Raw genomic sequence first — 26,497 nt, forward strand, 5'->3', positions numbered from 1 at the left:
ATAGTTTCTATGACTACGATTGGTCCCTGTGAAATGTCCAGTCCAAGTCCTAAGTTCTTCAGTGTTCGCAGCAAGTTTCCAGATTCCCATTGTTTAGGCCCCATCTGTTTATCAAGGACGATTCGAGGACGAGGTGGGCCCATTCCACCGTCAAGCCACCTAAGAAGTCCTCTGTCATGGTAATGCTCCATTGCAGTATTAGTAACCTGCCATGCTACTTGAGTAACATAATCACACACAGTGCTGTTAATATCATCTGAACAGTTAGATAACCATATACCATGGGGTCCCCAATCGACAACTCTATGATTATCCATAAACATTAATTTTCCTGATTTGGCCTGACATTTTTCCCAATGAAAAGGAATATATTTAAAGTTCTTATTAGTAAACCCTTTGCATAGTGTTCTTTGATCTTTCCTTAACTCTTTCCCTAAAGTTTCAGTAGTATAAACATGGTTCATGGACAAAGAAAGGGCAGTAAATAATCCAAGCAGTGTCTGAAAGTCCTCTTTGGAGGCAGGACAAAAGCCCATGTTTGTCGACTAACATTAATATATAATTTTGCTGGGCCCATGCATAAAGGAAGGATTTCACAGCCTAGAGAAATATTAATTAATTTTCCTTCTTTCTCAGGATGAGAGGGCCCCTCCAAGTTCCAAGGAGGGGGCATATGTGTTGAGTCATTAGTGGATACAATTGGTCCTATATCTGTCCATTTTATAACCTACAATAAAAAAGGGAGGTTAGGTATATAAGTCCAATAAGTGTGATCAATCAAGTCAGCCTGAGTGGGGGAAGCAAAAGCAAGCAAAGCAAGCATAGTGAAAAAAGAAAAAAAATATTTTCAGGATTTTGAGGCATTCCCTGTTGAGAAATCAGATTTTCAGCTTGATTAGTAAGGATTTTTATCTGTCCTCAAGTAGGGAGATTATAAAGTTGATGACGTTGAGTGCGGTGTTTTTTGGAAATTTTTAAAGCTGCCATGGCTTGTACTGGAATTTCTTCCTCCTGGGGTTTTTGTTGTTTCGTCTCTAGTTTGAATGTTGGGGGCCCTCTTAGATTGAATATTCCAAAGAGGAAGCCATGTGAGTTCATTGGATCCATCTGGAGAAACAGAAGCATACCCTTTTCCCTGTAAGATTAGTTTCTTAGATTTCCATTGATTAGTTAACCTGTCTTGATACCAAATGGGCAAAGGAAGAGAGGTATCTTTCAATGTCTCTAAATGTTTTTCTGCTTTTGTCAAAATATCTCCTTGTGGTAAGTTTTTAAAAATTTAAAACATAAAAGCTATATTAACAATAGTTACAGAAAGAAAGGAAAGCGGTAACAATGAAAACATTCCTAGGAAATATTTCAGTCCAAAAAAAATCATCTAGAGATCTGTTTTGGGACTGGTATTTAGCTGTGGTTTTGAATTAACAGGTTGATTTCCTCCTCATTCAGTACATACATTTTTCCTGATATAAAAAGAAATGGGATCTGACTATGTTTTAAGTGGTTTGTGTTATTTGGGGCAAAGGATTAGGAGCAAACACTCAAACATTTTTTCCAAAGTGAAATTATTGAAAAGCTGATGTAGAACAACGTGACAAATGAAATGCTGCTCACATCCAAATACCTGACCTTGTCCCTGGGAAGGAAACACAGCCTGGCAGCTGTTGAATCTCTCTGTTCAGTGTGTTAAGGAAGATGATTATACTTTCAAGACAGACCTGAAAAGAAGGTGAATATTTTGCACTTTTGATACTCTTAGAAACAAATAACTTAATTGGCAAATGGTGTCTTTTTATGTTGTTTTTGTTTTCTATTGTGAAATAGGCACTGAAGTTGATGTTATTTTGTTTTAAGAATCTTACAGATTGGAAACAAAAATAAAGCTATATTAACAATAGTTATAGGCTTAAAGAATATATCGCGTTAGAATCTAGTAAAGTTTGCCCTGGATTAGGAAGATAAAAGTATTCCTGTGTATTTCCCCTTATTTAATTTTTTATTTGTAGTTTTAGTGTGTAATATGTTTGTTTAATTATGTCTTGTTTTTGTGGATTATAGGAATGTTTGTAATCTGTTTAATAGAGGATGCATGTAAAAATTGTTTGAATTATTTAGAAATATAGGCAGGGCCACTGTCTGTTTTTATAGAATTAGGTGTTCTCATTATTGTAAAGTAAGCTATCAGATCGGTTATAACGTGTAGTTTCAGCTTGGAGAGGTGTGGCCCATATAAAAGAAGAATTTGTATCGATCGAGACATGTAAGAAGGAAGAGGAATAAAGTTCAAGGCAATGAGTTTCATCCATTTGCCATAAAATTCTCTTTCATTTGTCATAAACCTTTTTTATATTTTTGTGTTCATTTTATTTGCCATTTCCTATATCTTTTTATTAAAAATATATATTTTACTTTAGCAACTATGAAGTATCATATATTAGCATTTTATAGATTGGTGAATATATTTATTATATCATATTATATATTTATTATATATAAATATATGTAATTATATTTATATATATTATACATTATATATTTATTACTAGTTTAAAATCTCTTTAGTTTTTCTGTAAGAAAAGCTTTCTGTAAGAGGAAGTTAATGTTCAGTAATTAATGTTTTAAAATCTTATGTTATTTGGAAATGACCTAGCTATTTAATAAACTTCTATTACTTAGTTTAGTGTAACTCTATAAATTTAAGTTACCCCAATCCTAAGAGATTATTTTAGATTATAACAATAGATTATTCTATTAAAAATATAATTATTTTTAATAGAGTTTATCTAAAAGTTTTATATATATACATATTTGTTAACAAATTTAGTTTACCTTAAACCTAGGCATAATAAAAGTATTACATAATGTTGATGACTTAAGACATGTCTTAATTAGATTAGCAAATAATTACATTTAAATTTATTTATATTTAAATAAACATTATATTTAATATTGAATATTTTTCAGTTCATGTGAAGTTGAATTTAAATAGAGCTTATTAACTTCATATTATCCAAAAACAAAGACATATATTGAGACATAGATAATTTTAGATAGGCATAGTTTTCTGCTTGAAATTAAAAAAAATTTTTTTTCCTGAGTTCCACCAGCTTGTTTATGGCTGGAGTCCTAGATAGAGTGGGCTGTGTATCCCAAGGACATGATAAGAGTTAACTTTAGGTTTTTCTTAGGCCTGTTTTTGTTTCTTAGGCAGAATTGGAGCTCCAAAAAAGTACTTTAACAAGTTGACCTTTTTCTAACTGCATGTGTAAAAAGAACCAGTTTTGCAATTTCAAAAAAGATTTTATTTTAATCAGTTTTCTCTGGAGTCTAAAGAATAGCATGGCCATTCAGTGTCAAAAATATCATTTCTCCTTTTTGTAGTTAAATTATTAATGATATATGCATGCAGGAATTGCTGTCACATTGGATGTAAAGCCTTGGCTACAAAATTTTGACAAATAGTAGGACTGTTAAGCAGAAAAAGAAATGGCAACCCACTCCAGTATTCTTGCCTGGAGTATCCCAGGGACAGGGGAGCCTGGTGGGCTGCTGTCTCTGGGGTTGCACAGAGTCGAACACGACTGAAGTGACTTAGCAGCAGCAGCAGGACTGTTAAGCACACCTTGAGGTAACACAGTCTACTGAAATCTTTTATGAGGCCCAATATGATTAGGATAAGGGAGAGAGAAAGTGAATTTTTCCTGGTCTAAAGACTGTAAAGGTATATTAAAAAAGCAATCTTGTAAATCAGTAATAATAATGTGCCAATTTTGAGGAATAGGTGAGGAGTAGGTGATGGGATCCCTGGTTGTAATGTATCCATAGCTTTCATAGATGCATTAACCTTTTTTTAAGGTCTATTAATCACGATGGTGTGATCACTAACCTAGAGCCAGACATCCTTGAATGTGAAGTCAAGTGGGCCTTAGAAAGCATCACTATGAACAAAGCTAGTGGAGGTGATGGAATTCCAGTTGAGCTATTTCAAATCCTGAAAGATGATGTTGTGGAAGTGCTGCACTCAATATGCCAGCAAATTTGGAAGACTCAGCAGTGGCCACAGGACTGGAAAAGGTCAGTTTTCATTCCAATCCCAAAGAAAGGCATGCCAAAGAATGCTCAAACAACCTCACAATTGCACTCATCTCACACGATAGTAAAGTAATGCTCAAAATTCTCCAAGCCAGGCTTCAGCAATACGTGAACCATAAACTTCCAGATGTTCAAGCTGGTTCTAGAAAAGGCAGAGGAACCAGAGATCAAATTGCCAGCATCCGCTGGATCATCGAAAAAGCAAGAGAGTTCCAGAAAAACATCTATTTCTGCTTTATTGACAATGCCAAAGCCTTTGACTGTGTGGATCACAATAAACTGTGGAAAATTCTGAAAGAGATGGGAATACCAGACCACCTGACCTGCCTCTTGAGAAACCTATATGCAGGTCAGGAAGCAACAGTTAGAACTGGACATGGAACAACAGACTGGTTCCAAATAGGGAAAAGAGTACATCAAGGCTGTATATTGTCACCCTGCTTATTTAACTTCTATGCAGAGTACATCATGAGAAACGCTGGGCTGGAAGAAGCACAAGCTGGAATATAAAGATTGCCAGGAGAAATATCAATAACCTCAGACATGCAGATGACACCACCCTTATGGCAGAAAGTGAAGAGGAAATAAAAAGCCTCTTGATCAAAGTGAAAGAGGAGAGTGAAAAAGTTGGCTTAAAGCTCAACATTCAGAAAACGAAGATCATGGCATCTGGTCCCATCACTTCACAGGAAATAGAAAATAGTAAAAACAGTGTCAGACTTTATTTTTTGGGGCTCCAAAATCACTGCAGATGGTGACTGCGGCCATGAAATTAAAAGACGCTTACTCCTTGGAAGAAAAGTTATGACCAACCTAGACACCACATTAAAAAGCAGAGACATTACTTTGCCAACAAAGGTCCATCTCATCAAGGCTATGGTTTTTCTAGTAGTCAGGTATGGATGTGAGAGTTGGACTGTGAAGAAAGCTGAGCGCCGAAGAATTGATGCTTTTGAACTGTGGTGTGGGAGAAGACTCTTGAGAGTCCCTTGGACTGCAAGGAGATCCAACCAGTCCATTCTAAAGGAGATCAGTCCTGGGTGTTCTTTGGAGGGAATGATGCTAAAGCTGAAACTCCAGTACTTTGGCCACCTCATGCAAAGAGTTGACTCATTGGAAAAGACTCTGATGCTGGGAGGGATTGGGGGCAGGAGGAGAAGGGGATGACAGAGGATGAGATGGCTGGATGGCATCACTGACTCGATGGATGTGAGTCTCAGTGAACTCCAGGAGTTGGTGATGGACAGGGAGGCCTGGCGTGCTGCGATTGATGGAGTTGCAAAGATTCGGACACGACTGAGTGACTGAACTGAACTGAAGAGATGCCATTTGTTAGATTTCATTTTTATAACAAAAATAGAGTTCCAAGGAGAGCAAGATTCCTCAATATATTTTAATTCTAATTGTGTGTCTATGAGTTCTTTAGTAGCCTGTAATTTATCTTTCATAAGGGGCCATTGCTCTGTCCAAATAGGTTCATCATTCTTCTAAGTTATTTTAATGATTGCTTTGTTTATTAAATGAGCAGTGGCCCTTAGGAAAAATGTGGACTGTGTATCTGAGTTTGCCATAGAATCTGAGATGACATCATAATTTGAATCTCTCCTTTATAATCTGAATCAATTATTCCAGGGTGAACAGTAATTCCTTTAGAAGTCAAACTAGATCAGCCAAGTAAAAGACCGAAGGTTTGTGGGGGCAGAGGTCTAAAAAGTCCGGTAGGTACTCTAGAAGGGACTGCTTGAGGGTAAAGGAAAAAATCATATAGGGCTGGTATATCGATGGTAGCACTGCCGGATGTTGAGGGTTTGAGGGAAAAGATAGAATCTGCCCCTGTTTTTTGTTGTAGGGGACCTGGGGGGGTCCCCTGTTTGGAGTTTCTTAGAATAGGTTTTCTTTTAATATCAAATTTAGATTTACAATCTTTGGCCTAATGCATTCCTCTATGGCAGCGAGGGCAAATTCTTGGAGGTTTTTTATTAGCCTTCTTAGGGCAGTCCCTTTTTAACTGGTTTTTATTTCCACATGTAAGGCATCCTTCATTTCCCTTTCTAAAGGTGGCAGCCATTGCCTCAGCTACCATCTTTTGAGTTTCTGATCCTAGATTGCGACAAGCCTCCAAATAATCAATAGTAGTCCCAGTCTCACGAATTGGAGCAGTAGCTCTTTGATATTCCCGATTTGCATTCTCATAAGCAAGTAATTTCTCTAGCTGTTTCTTGGTTTCTTCTCCGATTACAGTACGGGAAATAGCAGTTTCTAATCTAGCTAAAAATCAGCATAACTTTCATTAGGTCCTTGTAATATTTTAGTGTAGCTACCTGTAGGCTCTCTTTGAGGAGTAATTCGATCCCAAGCTTCAAGGGCTACTGTTTTAAATCGTTCATGCAATAAGAGAGGGCATTGTGTTTGAGCTTCTATGGTATCAAATTGTCTGGTGCCAGTTAACATTTCAAAAATAATTTGGTTTTGGGGAGTTCCAGCTCGAGTATTCTTGTTAGCATGATCTCTGGCTATATCATGAAATCACATTGTCCACTGAAGATATTCTCCAGTTTAAGGAGAGCTTTTATTAAAACTTGCCAATCGTAGAGAATAAAGTTGCCAATAGAAGATGCTACAACATTTAGAAGCTCTTTAGTAAAAGGCAAATGTGGGTCATACATAGTTATAGCCTTTTTCATTTGTTGCATGTAAAAAAGATTAATATCATCATATTGAGGTATTATGTGCCCTTGAGCGTCAGGATTTCTTAAAACTAGAAAGACGGAGAAACCATTGGCGTCAGAAATTTGTGATGGCAAAGCCATTAATTCAGAAAGCCTCTGTTGCAGAGGAGAGCAACTAAGTACTGATTTTCTGCAAATATGAGTCTGTGCCAAGGACTTATCATTATTGTCCAGAAGAGCATTGCCAGTTTTGGTGTCAAAAAACATCTTAGGAGAGTCGTTATTAGAATCATTAGGTTCTAACAAAGGAGAGACTTCTGGATTCGTGCCTGCTGGCAGAGGAGGAGCATTTGGAGCAGCCGGAGCAGGGCTAGTAGGAAAATTTTGAAATATTCTGTGTTGTTCTAATTGGGTCTTTTGTAAAGTTTCATCATCTAATTCATATTCAAGCAATAAGTGTTCTGTCTGTTGTCGAATATCGTGAGGGCTAGAATTTACCTTGAAATGGCAGAATTACAGCTTTAATGAGAGCCCATGGGGCCAGAAATCAACTGGAATATATTTTCCCTGCTTGGTAGCTTGTTCAACATTTTCTTTGACCCGGTGCCAAATTTCTAAATCAAAACTGCATTTATCAGGGAACCAAGGATTACATTTAACCACTGTTTGAAAGCAAGCCTCTATTCATTGGTGTGAAACCAAAAGTCCCTGAGCTTTAAACAAATGGTGAAGTAAAAGAGAGAAATGATGGGGCTTTCTAGTCATTGTGTCTTAGTACTTATTGACCTCAATAGGCCCTGAGTCACTCCGCCAGAAATGCCATGTATACCAGAGTCCCTGTTCGGGCGCTACTTGTTGGGGTCCTTTAATGGACTGGAACCTGGTGGTCCAGAGTCGAAGATAAGAAAGTGAAAGAGAAAAAGAGGCTGATATTCCCTGGTTTACGCAGAGAACCAATAAAGCCCTTGACACAGGGCTTGCATTGCTCATGAAGGCACCAGGCACCCTCTTGAGGGGGTGAAAGCACAGGGTGCCTTCTTGAGAGGGTCTTAGAAGCCCAGGCAGGAAAGTGAGCATGACGGGTTTCTACGCTCCAGAGAATTAGCCGGAGAGAGACAGAGAGAGAGAGAAAGAAAGAAAGAAAGACATGGGGATCCAAGCGCTGATGGAGCAAAGGTGCTTTATTGATCTTTCTGTGAGTATATATAGGCTGTGATGCAAGAAGTTTCTTACGACAATGATAAAGATGAGAAAACCAAACATACAGAAACCATTACCAAGGGAACAAGGGATTAATAATGGTCACAAGGTCAGGAAATAATCCATATCTCAAGAAAGGGGATTGAGACTAAGCAGTTTTGTCTTAAAGAGAATGTTTACTAAAGGAGATTCAAGCCTGTCTCACACAATGACCTCAGTTCCTGGGAGTAGCATGCTGCTCTGCTTGAAAAGAAACAAAGGAGTTGTGAGAAACAGCATGTAGGAATCCTCCTGTTAAAGACTCCCCAACACAATACAAAACACTGGCAATACCAAATGCTGGGGAGAATGTGCAGCAGAACTCTCAGTTATTGTAGCTGGGAGCGCAAAGTAGTACAGCCACTGTGGAAGAGTTTAGCAGTTTCTTACAAAGCTAAACACAGTATTACCACATAATCCAGCCATCATGCTCCTTGTTGTTTACCCAAAATGTACTGAGAACTTATGTCCACACAAAAATACGCACACAAAAATTTACTGCACCTTTACTCTTAACTGCCAAAACTTGGAAGCAACTAAGATCTTCTTCAATAGACAACTGGATAAACATACTTTGGTATAGCCATACAATGGGAGTATTATTCAGCAATAAAAAGAAATGACCCATCAAGCCACAAAACATGAAGGGAACTTATTCACACATATTTGCTACTCCAGCTATATTGTTGCAACTGTTGACAGTCTGCAACACATAAAACTATAGAGACAGTAACACATCAGTTGGTGCCAGAAGTTTGTGGGAAGGAAGGAGAAAGGGGTGAATGGATGGAGCACAGGGGATTTTCAAAGCAGTGAAATTATTCTGTATGATATAATTATGGATATATTACATGACATTTGTCAAAATGCATACAATTTGTCAAAATGTGTAGAATTATACAATGCAGAGAGTGAACTCTAATGTAAACTATGTACTTTAGTTAATAATATATCAATACTTATTCATCATTTGTAATAAGTGTACCACACAAATGAAAGAGGATAATATTAGGGGTATTTTATGAAGGGGATGGGCATATAGGAGACCTCCATACTTTCTACTCAATTTTTCTGTAAACTTAAAACTGTTCTAAAAATGAAATCTATTAATTAAAAAACTAAAGTATATTTTTAACAAAGCCAGGACACTGTTATTCTAAATGTCAATGTCATATAAGACAAAGGCTAAAGAAGAAGCCCAAATTAAAGAAACCCAAAGAAATAGAACTACAAGCAATAAATGATACCAGCCTGGTTACTACTGTTATAAACGAACCTACTGGAACAAACAACTAAACTAGAAAAACAACAATGAATTAGATTAAAATAGCCCATCAACAAATATCCTATCGTTGGTGACTTAAATGCAGTACCACAAAAGAATCTCCTTATTTTTAAGAATCCATGTGAAAATATTTAGACACAAAGGATCATGATGTATATAACTTACTCTCAAATTATTCCAATGAAAATTTTACATACATATATAAAGAAGGAGAGCAAAATGGTAAAGCAATAGGTTGCAGACAAAACCTCATGTCCACTCAGAACTTGTGGATGTTACCTCATTTGGATATAATTTCTTTCCAGATGTAATCAAGTCAAGATGAGGTTTTAATGGATTTGGGTGTTGTTGTAAGACGCTTACTCCTTGGAAGGAAAGTTATGACCAACCTAGATAGCCTATTCAAAAGCAGAGACATTCCTTTGCCAACAAAGGTTCGTCTAGTCAAGGCTATGGTTTTTCCTGTGGTCACGTATGGATGTGAGAGTTGGACTGTGAAGAAGGCTGAGCACCGAAGAATGGATGCTTTTGAATTGTGGTGTTGGAGAAGACTCTTGAGAGTCCCTTGGACTGCAAGGAGACCCAACCAGTCCATTCTGAAGGAGATCAGCCCTGGGATTTCTTTGGAAGGAATGATGCTAAAGCTGAAACTCCAGTACTTTGGCCACCTCATGCGAAGAGTTGACTCATTGGAAAAGACTCTGATGCTGGGAGGGATTGGGGGCGGGAGGAGAAGGGGACGACAGAGGATGAGATGGCTGGATGGCATCACTGACTCGATGGATGTGAGTCTCAGTGAACTCCAGGAGTTGGTGATGGACAGGGAGGCCTGGCGTGCTGCGATTCATGGGGTCGCAAAGAGTCGGACATGACTGAGCGACTGATCTGATCTGATCTGATCTGATGGAAACTAATATTGTAAGTAATAGGTGAATCTGAATAAAAGGTATATGGGTGGTTTTGTAGAAATCATGCAGTTTTTTTGTCCTCTTAACAGAGTCTTTCTCAGAACAAAAGTTTTTAAACTTTGAAGGACAGTTTTTCTAAGTTTGAAATTATTTCCCAAAAGGTTAAAGATGAATACAATAGGACCAAGAACTTGAATAGAAATTTCTCCAAAGAAGATAGACAAAAAATAATAAGCACATGATAATATACGTAACATCACTAATCATCAGGGAAAGGCAAGTCAAAACTACAATGAGATATCATGTCACATCCATTAGGATGACTACTATCAAAAAACAAAACCAGAAAATGACAGTGTTAGCAAGGATGTAAAAAAACTGGGAGCCTTGTGCTGTGCTGGTGGGAATGTAAAATGATGCAGTCACTATAGAAAATAGTATAGCTTTCCTCAAAAAATTCAACAGAGCATTACCATTTAATCCAGCAATTTCACTTCTGGATATACACCCAAAAGAACTGAAAGCAGAGACTGACAGATGTCCCTCTATGTTTATAGCAGCATTATTCACAATAGCACCTAGGTTTCTAGCAACACATGAATGGATAAACAGTATGAGGTATATACACAGAATATTATGAATACTACTCAGCCTTAAAAAGGAAAGAGATTCTGACATATACTACAACATGGATGAACCTACAGCATGGATAAACCTTGAGGACATTATGCCAAGTCAAGCAAGCCAGTTATTTATTATTCTACTTAAAAAGACTAGAGGGTTTCCCTTGTGGTTCAACTAGTAAAGAATCCGCCTGATGAGGGAGGCGTGGGTTCGATCCCTGGGTTGGGAAGATCCCCTGGAGAAGGGAAAGGCTACCTGCTCCAGTATTCTGGTCTGCAGAATATACATGACCTGTATAGTCCATGGGGTTGCAAAGAGTTGGACACGACTGAGAGACTTACACTTCACTACATGACTAGATTAGCCAAATTCATGGAGATAGAAAGCAGAATGGTAGTTGCCATGGACTGTTTAGGGGGGCAATGGAGAGTTACTGTTTACTGGGTGCAGAGTTTCCGTTTGGGATGATGGAAAAGTTCTGGAGATGGATGGTGGTGTTGACCGCACATGTGAATATAGCTTATGTCACTTTACACTTGAAAATGGCTAAAATGGTAACTTTTACGTTATGTATATTTTATTACAAAAAATATAATAACTGTATGTGTGTGCGTGTGTGTGTGTGTGTGTGTATTTGGAGGCAGGGTGATCTTGACAGGCTGATTTACATGGAAATGCAAAGTGTCAGGAATAGCTAAAAAATTGTTGAAGAGCAAGGCAGAAGGACTAACTCGATCAGAATATCAAGACTTACCATAAATCTGTAGTAACTGAGAAAAGAATAAGACTAACAGAAGTGCAGAAACAAACTCACGTGCATGGACACTTGATTGTGTCACAGTTGACCGACACTACAAACAGTATATGTTTAATAGCTGTGGGACAACTGTATATCCTTATACAAAATATCAAATTGGAAACAAATTGGGCCCTCATTTTACAGAATCAATTTAGACAGACTAAATGTCCAAACATGAAAGGAAAAATTATAAAGCTTTCATTAGATAATATCCACATGATCTTAGAGTATGGAAGTTCTTTTAAAACATGCAAAATGCTACCATAACAGAACTTTAGTCCTGTGAAAAAAAATAAGCAATGAAACCAAAAGACAGTTAGGACACATAAAATCAGTGAAGGACTGATTCACCAACACACCCACCACTCTTGGGGTGGGGTAGGGGGGGCGGTGGTTGTTGTGCGAATATCTGAAGAATTCTTCCTACATGTAAAAAGCAGGGGAGGACAACCCAACAGGAAAATAACATGAAAGGTGCTTCATGGAGTGAAAATCTAACTACTAAATAAAAATAGGCACTTCACCTCACTGATGAGGGAAATGTAAATTAAAACCACTATGAGCTATTTTTATAAACCCACTGGATTGGCTACAATTTAAAAGTCTGTCAGTACAAAATATTGGTTCAGATGTGAGGTAAGAGGAACTATACATATTGATGGGAATATAAACTGTTAACATCATCACTTTGAAACAGATTTGGTATTATCCAATAAAATAGAAGATATGCATATCCTATGAGCCAGCTAATCTACTTCTAGGTATATACTCTATAAAGAAATCCATGCTCATATATACCAGGATATAGGTACAAGAATGTTCTTAAAAGTATGGTCTGTAAAGATCCCCTCAAACTGGGGAAACAGAACATTGTATATCAACAGTACTTCAATAAAAAATAAAAACAAAACAAAAACCCAATTGTCTATTAATAGTAAAATGGATATACAATATACTTATACAACGAAATGACACTGAATGAACTACACATACATGCAATAAAGGGGGTTAATTGCATCCAAAAAATGTTAATAAAAGAAGAAGGACCAAAGAATACAATTCAAAAATAGGAAAAATTGTATCATATTGTTTTGGAATCCATACATAGGTGATAAAACTTAAGAGAAAGGCAATGAAATGATTATCATAAGCCAGCATGGTGATTACTTCCAGTGAGGAGGAAAGGATTATAGTCTAGAAGGGGACACAGTATTTTCTGCAATACTAATAAGGTTCTGTTTCTTGAACTGGATAGTTTCAGAAAAATGTCTTATATACTTTTCTGTATACACATTATACTTCACATTTCTAAAAAATGTGAAGGTACAGTAAGGATAAACACCACTCCATAAAGATGAACATGGCTACACAGTTATGCTGGTTGGTTCATAACTATGAACCTGAAAGGGAGGTTCAGGCTCCCAGGCAATCATATTTCCCTATTCCATCTGCCCATCTACTCTCCTAGAATAATAGACCCTACCTTTCTGTCCTTAAACCTCCAACATCTCCTCCCCTATCTTGTCTTTTGGTTGATGATTCTATTTCCTACTTCACTGAGAGCCATAGAAGTAAAGAATGCTTCCACAGCCTGACCACTGCCAGGATTTGGGGCCCACATATTCTACTTTCCCTGAGCTTAGCTCTCCATGCACCTATCTAAGGCCAATCCACCTATTTGTACACCAGGTCCCATGCCTTCCTGCCTTCACAAAGACACACATTATAGCAATTCTCCCATCTATCCCCTCTAGCATCAATTTTCTTCAGCAAATATGCCATTACTTCTCAATGAAATTTCCCCTACCAGCTGCTTCACCATTTCTTTGCTCTCCTTTCTGAAGGAGATCAGCCCTGGGATTTCTTTGGAAGGAATGATGCTAAAGCTGAAACTCCAGTACTTTGGTCACCTCATACGAAGAGATGACTCATTGGAAAAGACTCTGATGCTGGGAGGGATTGGGGGGCGGGAGGAGAAGGGGACGACAGAGGATGAGATGGCTGGATGGCATCACTGACTCGATGGACGTGAGTCTGAGTGAACTCCGGGAGTTGGTGATGGACAGGGAGGCCTGGCGTGCTGCGATTCATGGGGTCGCAAAGAGTCGGACATGACTGAGTGACTGATCTGATCTGATCTGATAGTTAAATTTCTTGAAAAAGTTGTCTATAGTTAATATTCCTCTCCTTCCATTTTCAAACCCACCACAATCAGGTTTTTGGACTGATCACTCTGTCAAAACTGCACATGATGATAATCAATATTCAATCAGTTCTCATCTATCAGGAACACTTGACACAGGTTATCAATTACTCTTTGCTCTTTAGAGACTGGTATCACTTGGTTTCTGATAAACCACTATTTTCTGATTTTCCCCTGTATAACTGGTCACTCCTTCTTGGTCTCCACTGCTGATTCCACTTCTTCCTTACTCAGTGTTAGGCTGCCCCAAAATGTCTTTGGTTTTCTTCTGTCCATTTATACTCATTCTCTTGGTAATATCATCAGTCTCATGATTTAAATACATATTTATACCAATACTTCCAGTTGAGGAATGAAAGTCCTGATTCATTCAAATGTCTAACAGACATCTGAGATTCCACATATCCAAAACTGATTTCTCAAATTTTCTCCCCAAACCTGTGCCACCATTTATTAACCATCCTTATTTCTTTAAGGCAATGCCTCCCTCACTGCTGAAACCAAAAAATCTGGAGTTGTCCTTGTTTCTTCTCCCCACATCTAGTCCATCAATAAATCCAGTAATTCCATTTTACAAATATATTCCTCTCCTCTACTGTTACCATTCAAGTCCAAGCCACATTCATCTTTCACTTGGGATTACTGCAACAGCCTCCTATTTGTTCTCTCTACTCATACCTTTGACCCTCTACATCCTATTCTTAACACAGCAACAAGAAAGATCCACTTAACTTTTAATTTAGATCTTTTCTTTTCTCTGCTCAAAATCCTACAATGGCTACTCATCTTACTCAGAAGAAAAGCCAACTATGCATGCTCTTTTTTAGCCTAGGACAAGAGAAACATCATTCTTTTTTTCACTCTCCCTCCACTCCCCCTCGTTTTAGAAAACACAAAATAAACACACAAAATGGAGCCTTAAAAAGTGATTCCTAAAGCCAGTCCTCAAATTGGCCTATGAATAACTTTTAATTAACCCACACTGGGTAATGACAGTGCACTGCATTTTTATAAATGTTGACATTTATTTAACATGTGATTTTCCTATTTTTTTTTTGTTGTTAAACTTTATATTCATAAAGTAATGGTTATTATATTTGGTAGGTTTTTTGAATAGTTACTTGGAAAAATAAAAATTTTGCAGAACTAATTTTTTTTAATTGAAGTATAGTTGACAGAATTATTAATGCCTTTTCTTTTTCTCCTTTCCACTCTATGCATTTTCTCTACTGAATTAAAAAACAGAACATTTTTACTGGCATAGAAATTGAAAACTCTACGGAACTATTGGCCAAAAAGATTTAATTAGCAAGTACCCGCATTGAAAGCTCACTAAGCTTAAGCAGGAGAAACTACATTAGCTAGAGTGTTAGACCCCTCCCCAGCTCTATCAGTACTGGCGAGGTGACATTAAATTTTTTGCCTTTCTGACCCTCTATTTCTTCATATATAATAACCATTATGGTACCCATTTCATAGGAATATGGAAATTAAAATGAGATGATACATTTAAAATACATGGATACATAACAGCTACCCTATTGTGTTTAGTTAACCCAACACTATATGTTTTTAGTTAACACAATGTTAACACAGTGATGTAGGGAGGAGAGAGAGTAGGAGGAGGATCAATGGGAGCAGACCACCTGGCGCAGAGAAATATTTTATCCACTGCTGTTTTGAACTTCTGGCACATGGGGATAATAAAAAGCATTTTGTTCAGTTTCATTATTGTTTTTAAAATCTCTGAAGACTGTGTACCCACCCCTGCCCCGACTGTTCCTGCCTTTACCAGGATAAACCACAGCAAAAGACCACCTTCTACATTCACTCATTAATTACTAACTGAGAATTAGGCATAGGGTACGGCAAGCACTCAGCAGGTAGTATTAAAGTATGATCACCATGTATTATTAAATAAACTAATGGTGGTTATTTAGAAAATAATCACTTACCTTTTTTGAATTTATGTACAGGGAGTTTCTTAAGTTGATCTTTACGAAGTCTGTTTCTTCTAGCTCTATGCCTATCCTGGACAAATTTTGTGATCTAAAAATAAAAGAGAAACATAAAGAGAATCAGATATTAAACATGCAAATAGAAAATGACTATTAAAATCATAAATGCCTTTTAAGTTTCTAGATAGCTGCTACAAATCAATTTATTTAAACCCTAATCACAAGGTTTATTAGCTAAAATATCTATGATTAGATGTATTGACTAGTTGTATTGAACTTTGTCAACTGGAGGGTTGAAATTTCTATAAGTTACAAACTAATAAAATTTTCAAATTTTATAATGAGTATTGTATATGAGGAAATAGAGGGTCAGAAAGACAAAAAATTTAATGTCATATCGCCAGTACTGACAGAGCTGGGGAGGGGCATGGGTCTAACACTATAGCTGTATCATTATTATTAGTGGTTAGCCCATAAATTCTCTTTTGAATTTTTATTCACTGACCTAAATTATCTTTACTTCACTCTGACAGAAACATTATAAATAACATGTAACTATTTGTTTGCAAAAATATAAATGGTAGACTCTAGGTTACAAAGACTTCACTAAATCAAAAATGGGTGAGTTGAAATTTCTGTAAGTTACAAACTAATAACATTTTCAAACATAACAGGCATTAAACTGTACTTTCAGTGGTTCTAGTAGCAAAATGGACAGAACTAATACAGATAACCTGTATTATAAATATACAGAAATATCAGATAAAAATATACAAAACATTTCAAAATATAAATTGCTATGCTTACAAGAATAAAAATAAATACATGAGGTCAGAAGCAAATGTCAAAAACAACATTCACAAAAGAAAACTTTGACAGATTTGACTACATCAGTAGACTTCTGTCTACATCAATGACTTCCGTCCTCAAAAGATACTGTTTAAAGATAAAAGACAAGTCACAGACTGGGAAAAATATCTGCAAATTGCATGTCTCACAAGCGATTTCTATCCATAATATATAAAGAATTCAAAACACAATAATAAGAACACAAACAACCCAACAGAAAATAGGTAAAATATTTGAATAAACACTTCACTGCTGAAAATATACAGATGGCAAATAAGCACTTGAAAAGATGTTCAACATTATTAGTCAAGATAAAAATGAAAATTCAAAATCACAAACACTACTCTATTATATAGATACATGTGTGTGTGTATATATATATATACACACACACTATATACCTATTAAAATGAAAAAGACTGACTATACCAAGTGTTGGCAGGCAAGCAGAAGGGCTGGCACACTGATACACTACTGGAAGGATTGTAAAAGTGTACAACCATTTTAGAAAACAGTTCGGTGGTTTCTTATAAATTTAACTACATATTTACGAAATGACCTAATCATTCCACTCCTCCTTATATTTTGTCAAAGGAAATGAAGGTGTATATCCATACAACACCTTGTACACAAAGGTACAAAAAAGTCTATGTCAGCTTTATTTAATAGCCCCACATTACAAACAACCCAAATGTTCATCAGCAGGTAAGTGAATAAACAAAACTGCAGTACAGTCATACAATACAACTTGTCAATAAAAAGTAAGGAATATCAACATTCAGTTCAGTTCAGTTGCTCAGTCGTGTCCAACTCCTTGCGACCCCATGAATCGCAGCACGCCAGGCCTCCCTGTCCATCACAAACTCAAGGAGATCACTCAGACTCACGTCCATCCAGCCATCTCATCCTCTGTCATCCCCTTCTCCTCCTGCCCCCAATCCCTCCCAGCATCAGAGTCTTTTCCAATGAGTCAACTCTTCGCATGAGGTGGCCAAAGTACTGGAGTTTCAGCTTTAGCATCATTCCTTCCAAAGAACACCCAGGGCTGATCTCCTTTAGAATGGACTGGTTGGATCTCCTTGCAGTCCAAGGGACTCTCAAGAGTCTTCTCCAACACCACAGTTCAAAAGCATCAATTCTTTGGCGCTCAGCCTTCTTCACAGTCCAACTCTCGCATCCATACATGACCACTGGAAAAACCAGAGCCTCGACTAGACAGACCTTTGTTGGCAAAGTAATGTCTCTGCTTTTCAATATGCTATCTAGGTTGGTCATAACTTTTCTTCCAAGGAGTAAGAGTCTTTTAATTTCATGGTGGCAGTCACCATCTGCAGTGATTTTGGAGCCCCCAAAAATAAAGTCTGACACTGTTTCCACTATTTCCCCATCTGTTTCCCATGAAGTGATGGGACCAGATGACATGATCTTCGTTTTCTGAATGTTGAGTTTTAAGTCAACTTTTTCACACTCCTCTTTCACCTTCATCAAGAGGCTTTTAAGTTCCTCTTCAGTTTCTGCCATAAGGGTGGTGTCATCTGCATATCTGAGGCTATCAGTATTTCTCCCGGCAATCTTGATTCCAGCTTGTGCTTCTTCCAGCCCAGCGTTTCTCATGATATACTCTGCATATAAGTTAAATAAGCAGGGTGACGATATACAGCCTTGATGTACTCCTTTTCCTATTTGGAACCAGTCTGTTGTTCCATGTCCAGTTCTAACGGTTGCTTCCTGACCTGCATACAGATTTCTCAAGAGGCAGCTCAGGTGGTCTGGTATTCCCATCTCTTTCAGAATTTTCCACAGTTTATTGTGATCTGCACAGTCAGGGCTTTGCCATAGTCCATAAAACAGAAATAGATGTTTTTCTGGAACTCTCTTGCTTTTTCAGTGATCCAGCGGATGTTAGCAATTTGGTCTCCAGTTCCTCTGCCTTTTCTAAAACCAGCTTTAACAACTGGAAGTTCACTGTTCATGAATTGCTGAAGCCTGGCTTGGAGAATTTTGAGCATTACTTTACTAGCGTGTGTGATGAGTGCAATTGTGCGGTAGTTTGAGCATTCTTTGGCATTGCCTTTCTTTGGGATTGGAATAAAAACTGACCTTTTCCAGTCCTGTGGCCACTGCTGAGTTTTCCAAATTTGCTGGCATACTGAGTGCAGCACTTTCACAGCATCATCTTTCAGGATTTGAAAGAGCTCAAAGGGAATTCCATCACCTCCACTAGCTTTGTTCATAGTGATGCTTTCTAAGGCCCACTTGACTTCACATTCCAGGATGTCTGGCTCTAGGTCAGTGATCACACCATCATGATTATCTGGGTCATGAAGATCTTTTTTGTACAGTTCTTCTGTGTATTCTTGCCACCTCTTCTTAATATCTTCTGCTTCTGTTGGGTCCATACCATTTCTGTCCTTTATCGAGCCCATCATTGCATGAAATGTTCCCTTGGTATCTCTAATTTTCTTGAAGACATCTCTAGTCTTTCCCATTCTGTTGTTTTCCTCTATTTCTTTGCACTGATCGCTGAGGAAGGCTTTCTCATCTCTTCTTGTGATTCTTTGGAACTCTGCATTCAGATGCTTATATCTTTTATTTTCTCCTTTGCTTTTTGCTTTTCTTCTTTTCACAGCTATTTGTAAGGCTTTTAGTGTGGGCTTTGTGACTGGCGCATTTTGCGCGGGCGGCTGCCCCACGTCCAAGATCAGGGACAGAGGCCGGGAAGACCCCATGCCCGAGAGGAGGCAGCCAAGAGGAGTTACTACACGTCCAAGGTCAGGGGCGGTGGCCGAGAGTGCCAGGCTGTGACAGCACAGGAACAGCCGAGAGGAGCTACCCCACGTCCAAGGTCAGGGGCAGCGGCCAGGAGGAGCTACCCCGCGTCCGAAGTCAGGGGCAGCGGCCGAGAGGAGCTACCCCACGTCCGAGGCTAGGGGCAGCGGCCAGGAGGAGCTACCCAACGCCTGAGGCCAGGGGCTGCGGCCAGGAGGACCTACCCCACACCCGAGGCCAGGGGTGGCGGACGGGAGGAGCAACCCCACCTCCAAGAAGCGGTGGGTAAACGGGCGCAGGAGGGCCTAGAGGAACTATTCCACGTTCAATGTCAGAAGGGGCGGCGGTGAGGAGATACCCCACGTCCAAGGTAAGAGAAACCCAAGTAAGATGGTAGGTGTTGCAAGAGGGCATCAGAGGGCAGACACACTGAAACCATAATCACAGAAAACTAGTCAATCTAATCACACTAGGACCACAGCCTTGTCTAATTCAATGAAACTAAGCAATGCCCGTGGGGCAACCCAAGACGGGTGGGTCATGGTGGAGAGGTCTGACAGAATGTGGTCCACTGGAGAAGGGAATGGCAAACCACTTCAGTATTCTTGCCTTGAGAACCCCATGAACAGTATGAAAAGGCAAAATGATAGGATACTGAAAGAGGAACTCCCCGGGTCGGTAGGTGCCCAATATGCTACTGGAGATCAGTGGAGAAATAACTCCAGAAAGAATGAAGGGATGGAGCCAAAGCAAAAACAATACCCAGTTGTGGATGTGACTGGTGATAGAAGCAAGGTCCAATGCTGTAAAGAGCAATATTGCATAGGAACCTGGAATGTCAGGTCCATGAATCGAGGCAAACTGGAAGTGGTCAAACAGGAGATGGCAAGAGTGAACGTCGACATTCTAGGAATCAGCGAACTAAAATGGACTGGAAAGGGTGAATTTAACTCAGATGACCATTATATCTACTACCGCGGGCAGGAATCCCTCAGAAGAAATGGAGTAGCCATTATGGTCAACATAAGAGTCCGAAATGCAGTACTTGGATGCAATCTCAAAAACGACAGAATGATCTCTGTTCATTTCCAAGGCAAACCATTCAATATCACAGTAATGCAAGTCTATGCCCCAACCAGTAACACTGAAGAAGCTGAAGTTGAACGGTTCTATGAGGACCTACAAGACCTTTTAGAACTAACACCCAAAAAAGATGTCCTTTTCATTATAGGGGACTGGAATGCAAAAGTAGGAAGTCAAGAAACACCTGGAATAACAGGCCAATTTGGCCTTGGAATACGAAATGAAGCAGGGCAAAGGCTAATAGAGTTTTGCCAAGAAAATACACTGGTCATAACAAATACCCTTTCCAACAACACAAGAGAAGACTGTACACACAGACATCACCAGAAGGTCAACACCGAAATCAGATTGAGTATATTCTTTGCAGCCAAAGATGGAGAAGCTCTATACAGTCAACAAAAACAAGACCAGGAGCTGACTGTGGCTCAGATCATGAGTTCCTTATTGCCAAATTCAGACTGAAATTGAAGAAAGTAGGGAAAACCACTAGACCATTCAGGTATGACCTAAATCAAATCCCTTATGATTATACAGTGGAAGTGAGAAATAGATTTAAGGGCCTAGATCTGATAGATAGAGTGCCTGATGAACTATGGAATGAGGTTCGTGACATTGTACAGGAGACAGGGATCAAGACCGTCCCCATGGAATATCAACATATTCAATAACATTTATGAGTCCTGAAATAAGTATTCTGAGAGAAAGAAGGCAGACACAAAAGAGTACATAATTTATGAGTCCCTTTATACAAACTTGTAGAAAATGCAAATTAATCTTAGTGACCAAAAGCCAATCTGTGGTTGCCCAGGGATGGTGGGAAGGGAAGAAATGAAGGAGAAATTTGGAAGGGGTAAAAAGAAAGTGATTAGAGTATAAGGAAACTTTTTGAGTGAGTTGATATTTCATTATCTTAATCATAGAGTTTCATACATATCCATATATGTATATCAAAATTTACCAGACTGTATGATTAAGTATGTTCAGTTTATTAATATATTAATTATATTTCAGTACAGGTTTATTTTAAAAATTTAATAGTAACCACTAGAAGACTAACAATATAATATAAGCTTTCAAACTAGCAGGAAAATGGAGAGAGGGCTAAAGAGAAAAAAAGTTGGGTAATCCAAATCTGCACAGTAGAAAAAAACAGAATAAAAAGTCAACAAGAGAAGTTAGTTAAAATCACAGCAATACATGAACCGTGAACTTCCTGATGTTCCAGCTGGTTTTAGAAAAGGCAGAGGAACCAGAGATCAAATTGCCAACATCCGCTGGATCATGGAAAAAGCAAGAGAGTTACAGAAAAACATCTATTTCTGCTTTATCGACTATGCCAAAGGGTTGACTGTGTGAATCACAATAAACTGTGGAAAATTCTGAAAGAGTTGGGAATACCAGACCACTTGACCTACCTCTTGAGAAACCTGTATACAGGTCAGGAAGCAACAGTTAGAACTGGACATGGAACAACACACTGGTTCCAAATAGGAAAAGGAGTACGTCAAGGCTGAATATTGTCACCCTGCTTATTTAACTTATATGCAAAGTACATCATGAGAAACGCTGGACTGGAAGAAGCACAAGCTGGAATCAAGATTGCTGGGAGAAATATCAATAACCTCAGATATGCAGATGACACCATCCTTATGGCAGAAAGTGAAGAGGAACTAAAAAGCCTCCTGATGAAAGTGAAAGAGGAGAGTGAAAAAGTTGGATTAAAGCTCAACATTCAGAAAACTAAGATCATGGCATCCGGTCCCACCACTTCATGGCAAATAGATGGGGAACAGTGGAAACAGTGCTGACTTCATTTTTCTAAGCTCCAAAATCACTGCAGATGGTGATTGCAGCCATGAAATTAAAAGACACTTACTCCTTGGAAGGAAAGTTATGACCAACCTAGACACCACATTAAAAAGCAGAGACATTACTTTGCCAACAAAGGTCCGTCTAGTCAAGGCTATTGTTTTTCCAGTGGTAATGTATGGATGTGAGAGTTGTATTATAAAGAAAGCTGAGCACCGAAGAATTGATGCTTTTGAACTGTGGTGTTGGAGAAGACTCTTGAGAGTCCCTTGGACTGCAGGGAGATCCAACCAGTCTATCCTAAAGGAGGTCAGTCCTGGGTGTTCACTGGAAGGACGGATGTTGAAGCTGAAACTCCAATACTTTGGCCACTTGATGCGAAGAGCTGACTCATTTGAAAAGACCCTGATTCTGTGAAAGATTGAGGGCAGGAGGAAAGGGGATGACAGAGGATGAGATGGCTGGATGGCATCACCGACTTAATGGACATGAGTTTGGGTAAACTCCTAGAGTTGATGATGGACAGGGAGGCTTGGCGTGCTGCGGTTCATGGGGTCACAAAGAGTTGGACACGACTGAGCAACTGAACTGAACTGAACTGAACTGAAATGGATTCAATTCATCAGTTTTAAAATTTAAAGTGTATCATATTGGATAAAGAAAAAATCCCAACATATGCTATTTACAAGGTACAAGATTAAAACTTAATGACACATTAAGACAAAAATAAAAGTAAAAAATACAGGGGTAGATAGTTATGATAATATCAAGTAAAATTTGGTTTATCAAGTAAAGTAGGGTATAAGACAAAAGTCATCATTAGGAAATAGTTATCACAATGATAAAAAGGACACTTCACCTAGAAAATGACAAAATTGTGGAAGAATACATAAATTCACAAGCTTGGTAATTTTTAGGTCAAGCAGACAAAAAAAAAAGTAAAGACCACAGAGCCAAGATGCCGACTATGGCAACCAATGTATACAGGCAGCTACTGAGCACTTGAAATGTGGCTAATCTCAATTGAGATTTACTGTGAAAGTATAAAATATACACCAGACTGCAAAGACTTAGTACAAAAAGGATGTAGAATATATTTTATAACTATTTTGGATTTACCAAGTTAAATAAATACAATATTAAGTTAATCTCACAGAAATATTTCCTTTTACCTTTTTTAATTTGGCTACCAGAAAATTCTAAATTACAGTAAATGTGGCTCACAATATCATTCTATCACAGAGCACTTCTTCAGAAGACAGAGGAGTGCAGAAAACTGCAGACAACTGCAATGATTATTGCACATTGTAGTTGCACCATTCTGTGAATATACTAAAAACCACTGAACTGTATGATTTAAATTTAAGGGCCAATTTTATGTTATGTGAAGTATATCTCAAACTCTCTTCAAAATACTAAAAAAAAAGCTAGACAAGACAAATACACAAGCTCAAGTTAATGGACATATATAAAATTTTACACGCTACAATGCTTTGCACACACATGGGGAAAGTTTATACATTTTAACCACAATCAGCATGTCCCTTCACCACCTGGATTAAAAAGGAGAGTAAGGACATTAGAATACATGTCCCACTGGAATGTAAGCTGCTTGAGATCAGGGATTTTTACCTATTTTATTCACTGAGGAAACTTCAGACCCTAGAGGAGTGGCTAGGTCTGGAGGTGCAGAACAACCATTTGTTGAATGAAAGGAAAAAAGAAAATCGCAAAATCCACTCCTCTAAAAGACAAAGACAAACTTCTGACAACATTGTGCAAGGCATGGGTGGATATGAATAAACCAGAACTCATCCCACATTTAGTAGGAATTCTCTTTAAGTTGCTATAGGAGTACATACATGTTATAAATCACTTTATACAATACTTGAAAACAGACAAAACAGAAAATTTCTTAGAAATATAATTTGGTATAAAGAAGAAGACAACCATTTATATACCCATGTAATTATGTGTGGGTGGGGGGAACCAGCAGATTTAGATAATTTTACAGGCAACCTTCACCAAAACTTCCAGGAAAAAGACAATCCCAATTTTATTTAAAAACAAACAAACAAAAAAAAAACCTTTTAGAAAATAAAAAGTAAAAGAAAATTTTAGTTTTATGGGACTAGCTTTATCTTGTCTCAGTTCAGTTCAGTTCAGTCGCTCAGTCGTGTCCGACTCTTTGCGACCCCATGAATCACAGCACGCCAGGCCTCCCTGTCCATCACCATCTCCTGGAGTTCACTCAAAGTCACATCCATCAAGTCGGTGATGCCATCCAGCCAACTCATCCTCTGTCGTCACCTTTTCCTCCTGCCCCCAATCCCTCCCAGCATCAGAGTCTTTTCCAATGAGTCAACTCTTCGCACGAGGTGGCCAAAGTACTAGAGTTTCAGCTTTAGCATCATTCCTTCCAAAGAACACCCAGGGCTGATCTCCTTTAGAATGGACTGGTTGGATCTCCTTGCAGTCCAAGGGACTCTCAAGAGTCTTCTCCAACACCACAGTTCAAAAGCATCAATTCTTCGGTGCTCAGCTTTCTTCATAGTCCAACTCTCGCATCCATACATGACAACTGGAAAAACCAGAGCCTTGACTAGATGGACCTTTGTTGGCAAAGAAATGTCTCTGCTTTTGAATATGCTATCTAGGTTGGTCATAACTTTTCTTCCAAGGAGTAAGGGTCTTTTAATTTCATGGCTGCAATCACCATCTGCAGTGATTTTGGAGCCCAAAAAAATAAAGTCTGATACTGTTTCCACTGTTTCCCCATCTGTTTCCCATGAAGTGATGGGACCAGATGCCATGATCTTCGTTTTCTGAATGTTGAGCTTTAAGCCAACTTTTTCACTCTCCTCTTTCACTTTCATCAACAGACTTTTTAGTTCCTCTTCAGTTTCTGCCATAAGGGTGGTGTCATCTGCATATCTGAGGTTATTGATATTTCTCCCGGCAATCTTGATTCCAGCTGTGCTTCTTCCAGCCCAGCATTTCTCATGATGTACTCTGCATATAAGTTAAATAAGCAGGGTGACAATATACAGCCTTGACGTACTCCTTTTCCTATTTGGAACCAGTCTTTTGTTCCATGTCCAGTTCTAACTGTTGCTTCCTGACCTGCATATAGGTTTCTCAAGGCAATGCCAAAGAATGCTCAAACTTATCTTGTCTAGTTATTTTAAATTATGGCAAAATATACAAAACATAAAATTTACTATCTTAACCATTTTTAAGTATAGAGTTCTGTAGTGGCTCAGACGGTAAAGCGTCTTGCTTATGATGTGGGAAACCTGGGTTTGATCCCTGGGTTGGGAAGATCCTCTGGAGAAGGAAATGGCAACCCACTCCAGTACTCTTGCCTGGAAAATCCTATGGACAGAGGAGCGTGGTAGGCTACAGTCCATGGGGTTGCAAAGAGTCGGACACGACTGAGCAACTTCACTTTCTGTGGCATTAAGTACATTGTTATGCTACCATCACCACCATCCATCCACCAAACTCTTTACATTTCCCAAAACTGGAACTCTGTACACATTAAACTGTAATTGCCTAACCTCCCCTCTCCATAGCCCTTGGCAATCATCATTCTATTTTCTGTCTCTGAATCTCACTACTCCAGGTACCACACATAAATAGAATCATACAGCATTTGTCCTTTAGCACTTGCTTATTTCACTTAACATGTCTTAAAGATCATCAATGTTGTACCATCTGTCAGAACTTCCTTCCTTTTTAAGGCTGAACAGTATTCCATCACATGTATATACCACATTTTGTCTGTCTATACATCCATCAATGGACAATTGGGTTACTTTCACCTTCGGCTATTGAAATAATGCTGTGATGAACATAAGCATGCAAATATCTAACTTCCAGCTTTAAATTCTTTTGAGTATATACCCAGAGCTAGAATTAGATCATATGGTAAATTTATGTTCAATTTTTTTTGCTGTACTGTTTGTTTTCTATAGCGATAGCTCCATTTAACAGTCCCACCAGCAGTGCTCAAGGGATTATCTAGTTTTGATGTCAAGATTACTCTAGTCCCATAAAACTAAATTTCTCTTACCTGGACATTCAGGTTGCTAGTATTTAGGATTTTTGCACCTATGTCCAAAGTGTAAAACTGGCTGATCCATATTGGAAATTTGATAACCCAATATGCAAAGGCAAAATTTATATATCATAGTCAAAAGAGTGTACA

General features: G+C 38.4%; 1 protein-coding gene across 2 annotated transcripts in view; it reads right to left on the reverse strand.

Moving 5' to 3' along the window:
- Positions 1–26,497, reverse strand: part of RNF13 (ring finger protein 13) — a 129,808-nt gene that overhangs the window by 22,833 nt on the left and 80,478 nt on the right. For both annotated transcript variants that reach the window (XM_055569383.1, XM_055569384.1), the window contains one exon: positions 15,775–15,868. In XM_055569383.1, the coding sequence (XP_055425358.1) occupies positions 15,775–15,868 (94 nt within the window). The remainder of the gene's footprint in view (positions 1–15,774; positions 15,869–26,497) is intronic.

The sequence above is a fragment of the Bubalus kerabau genome, chromosome 2 (assembly GCF_029407905.1).
Source record: "Bubalus kerabau isolate K-KA32 ecotype Philippines breed swamp buffalo chromosome 2, PCC_UOA_SB_1v2, whole genome shotgun sequence".
In the NCBI taxonomy this organism is placed as follows: domain Eukaryota; kingdom Metazoa; phylum Chordata; class Mammalia; order Artiodactyla; family Bovidae; genus Bubalus; species Bubalus kerabau.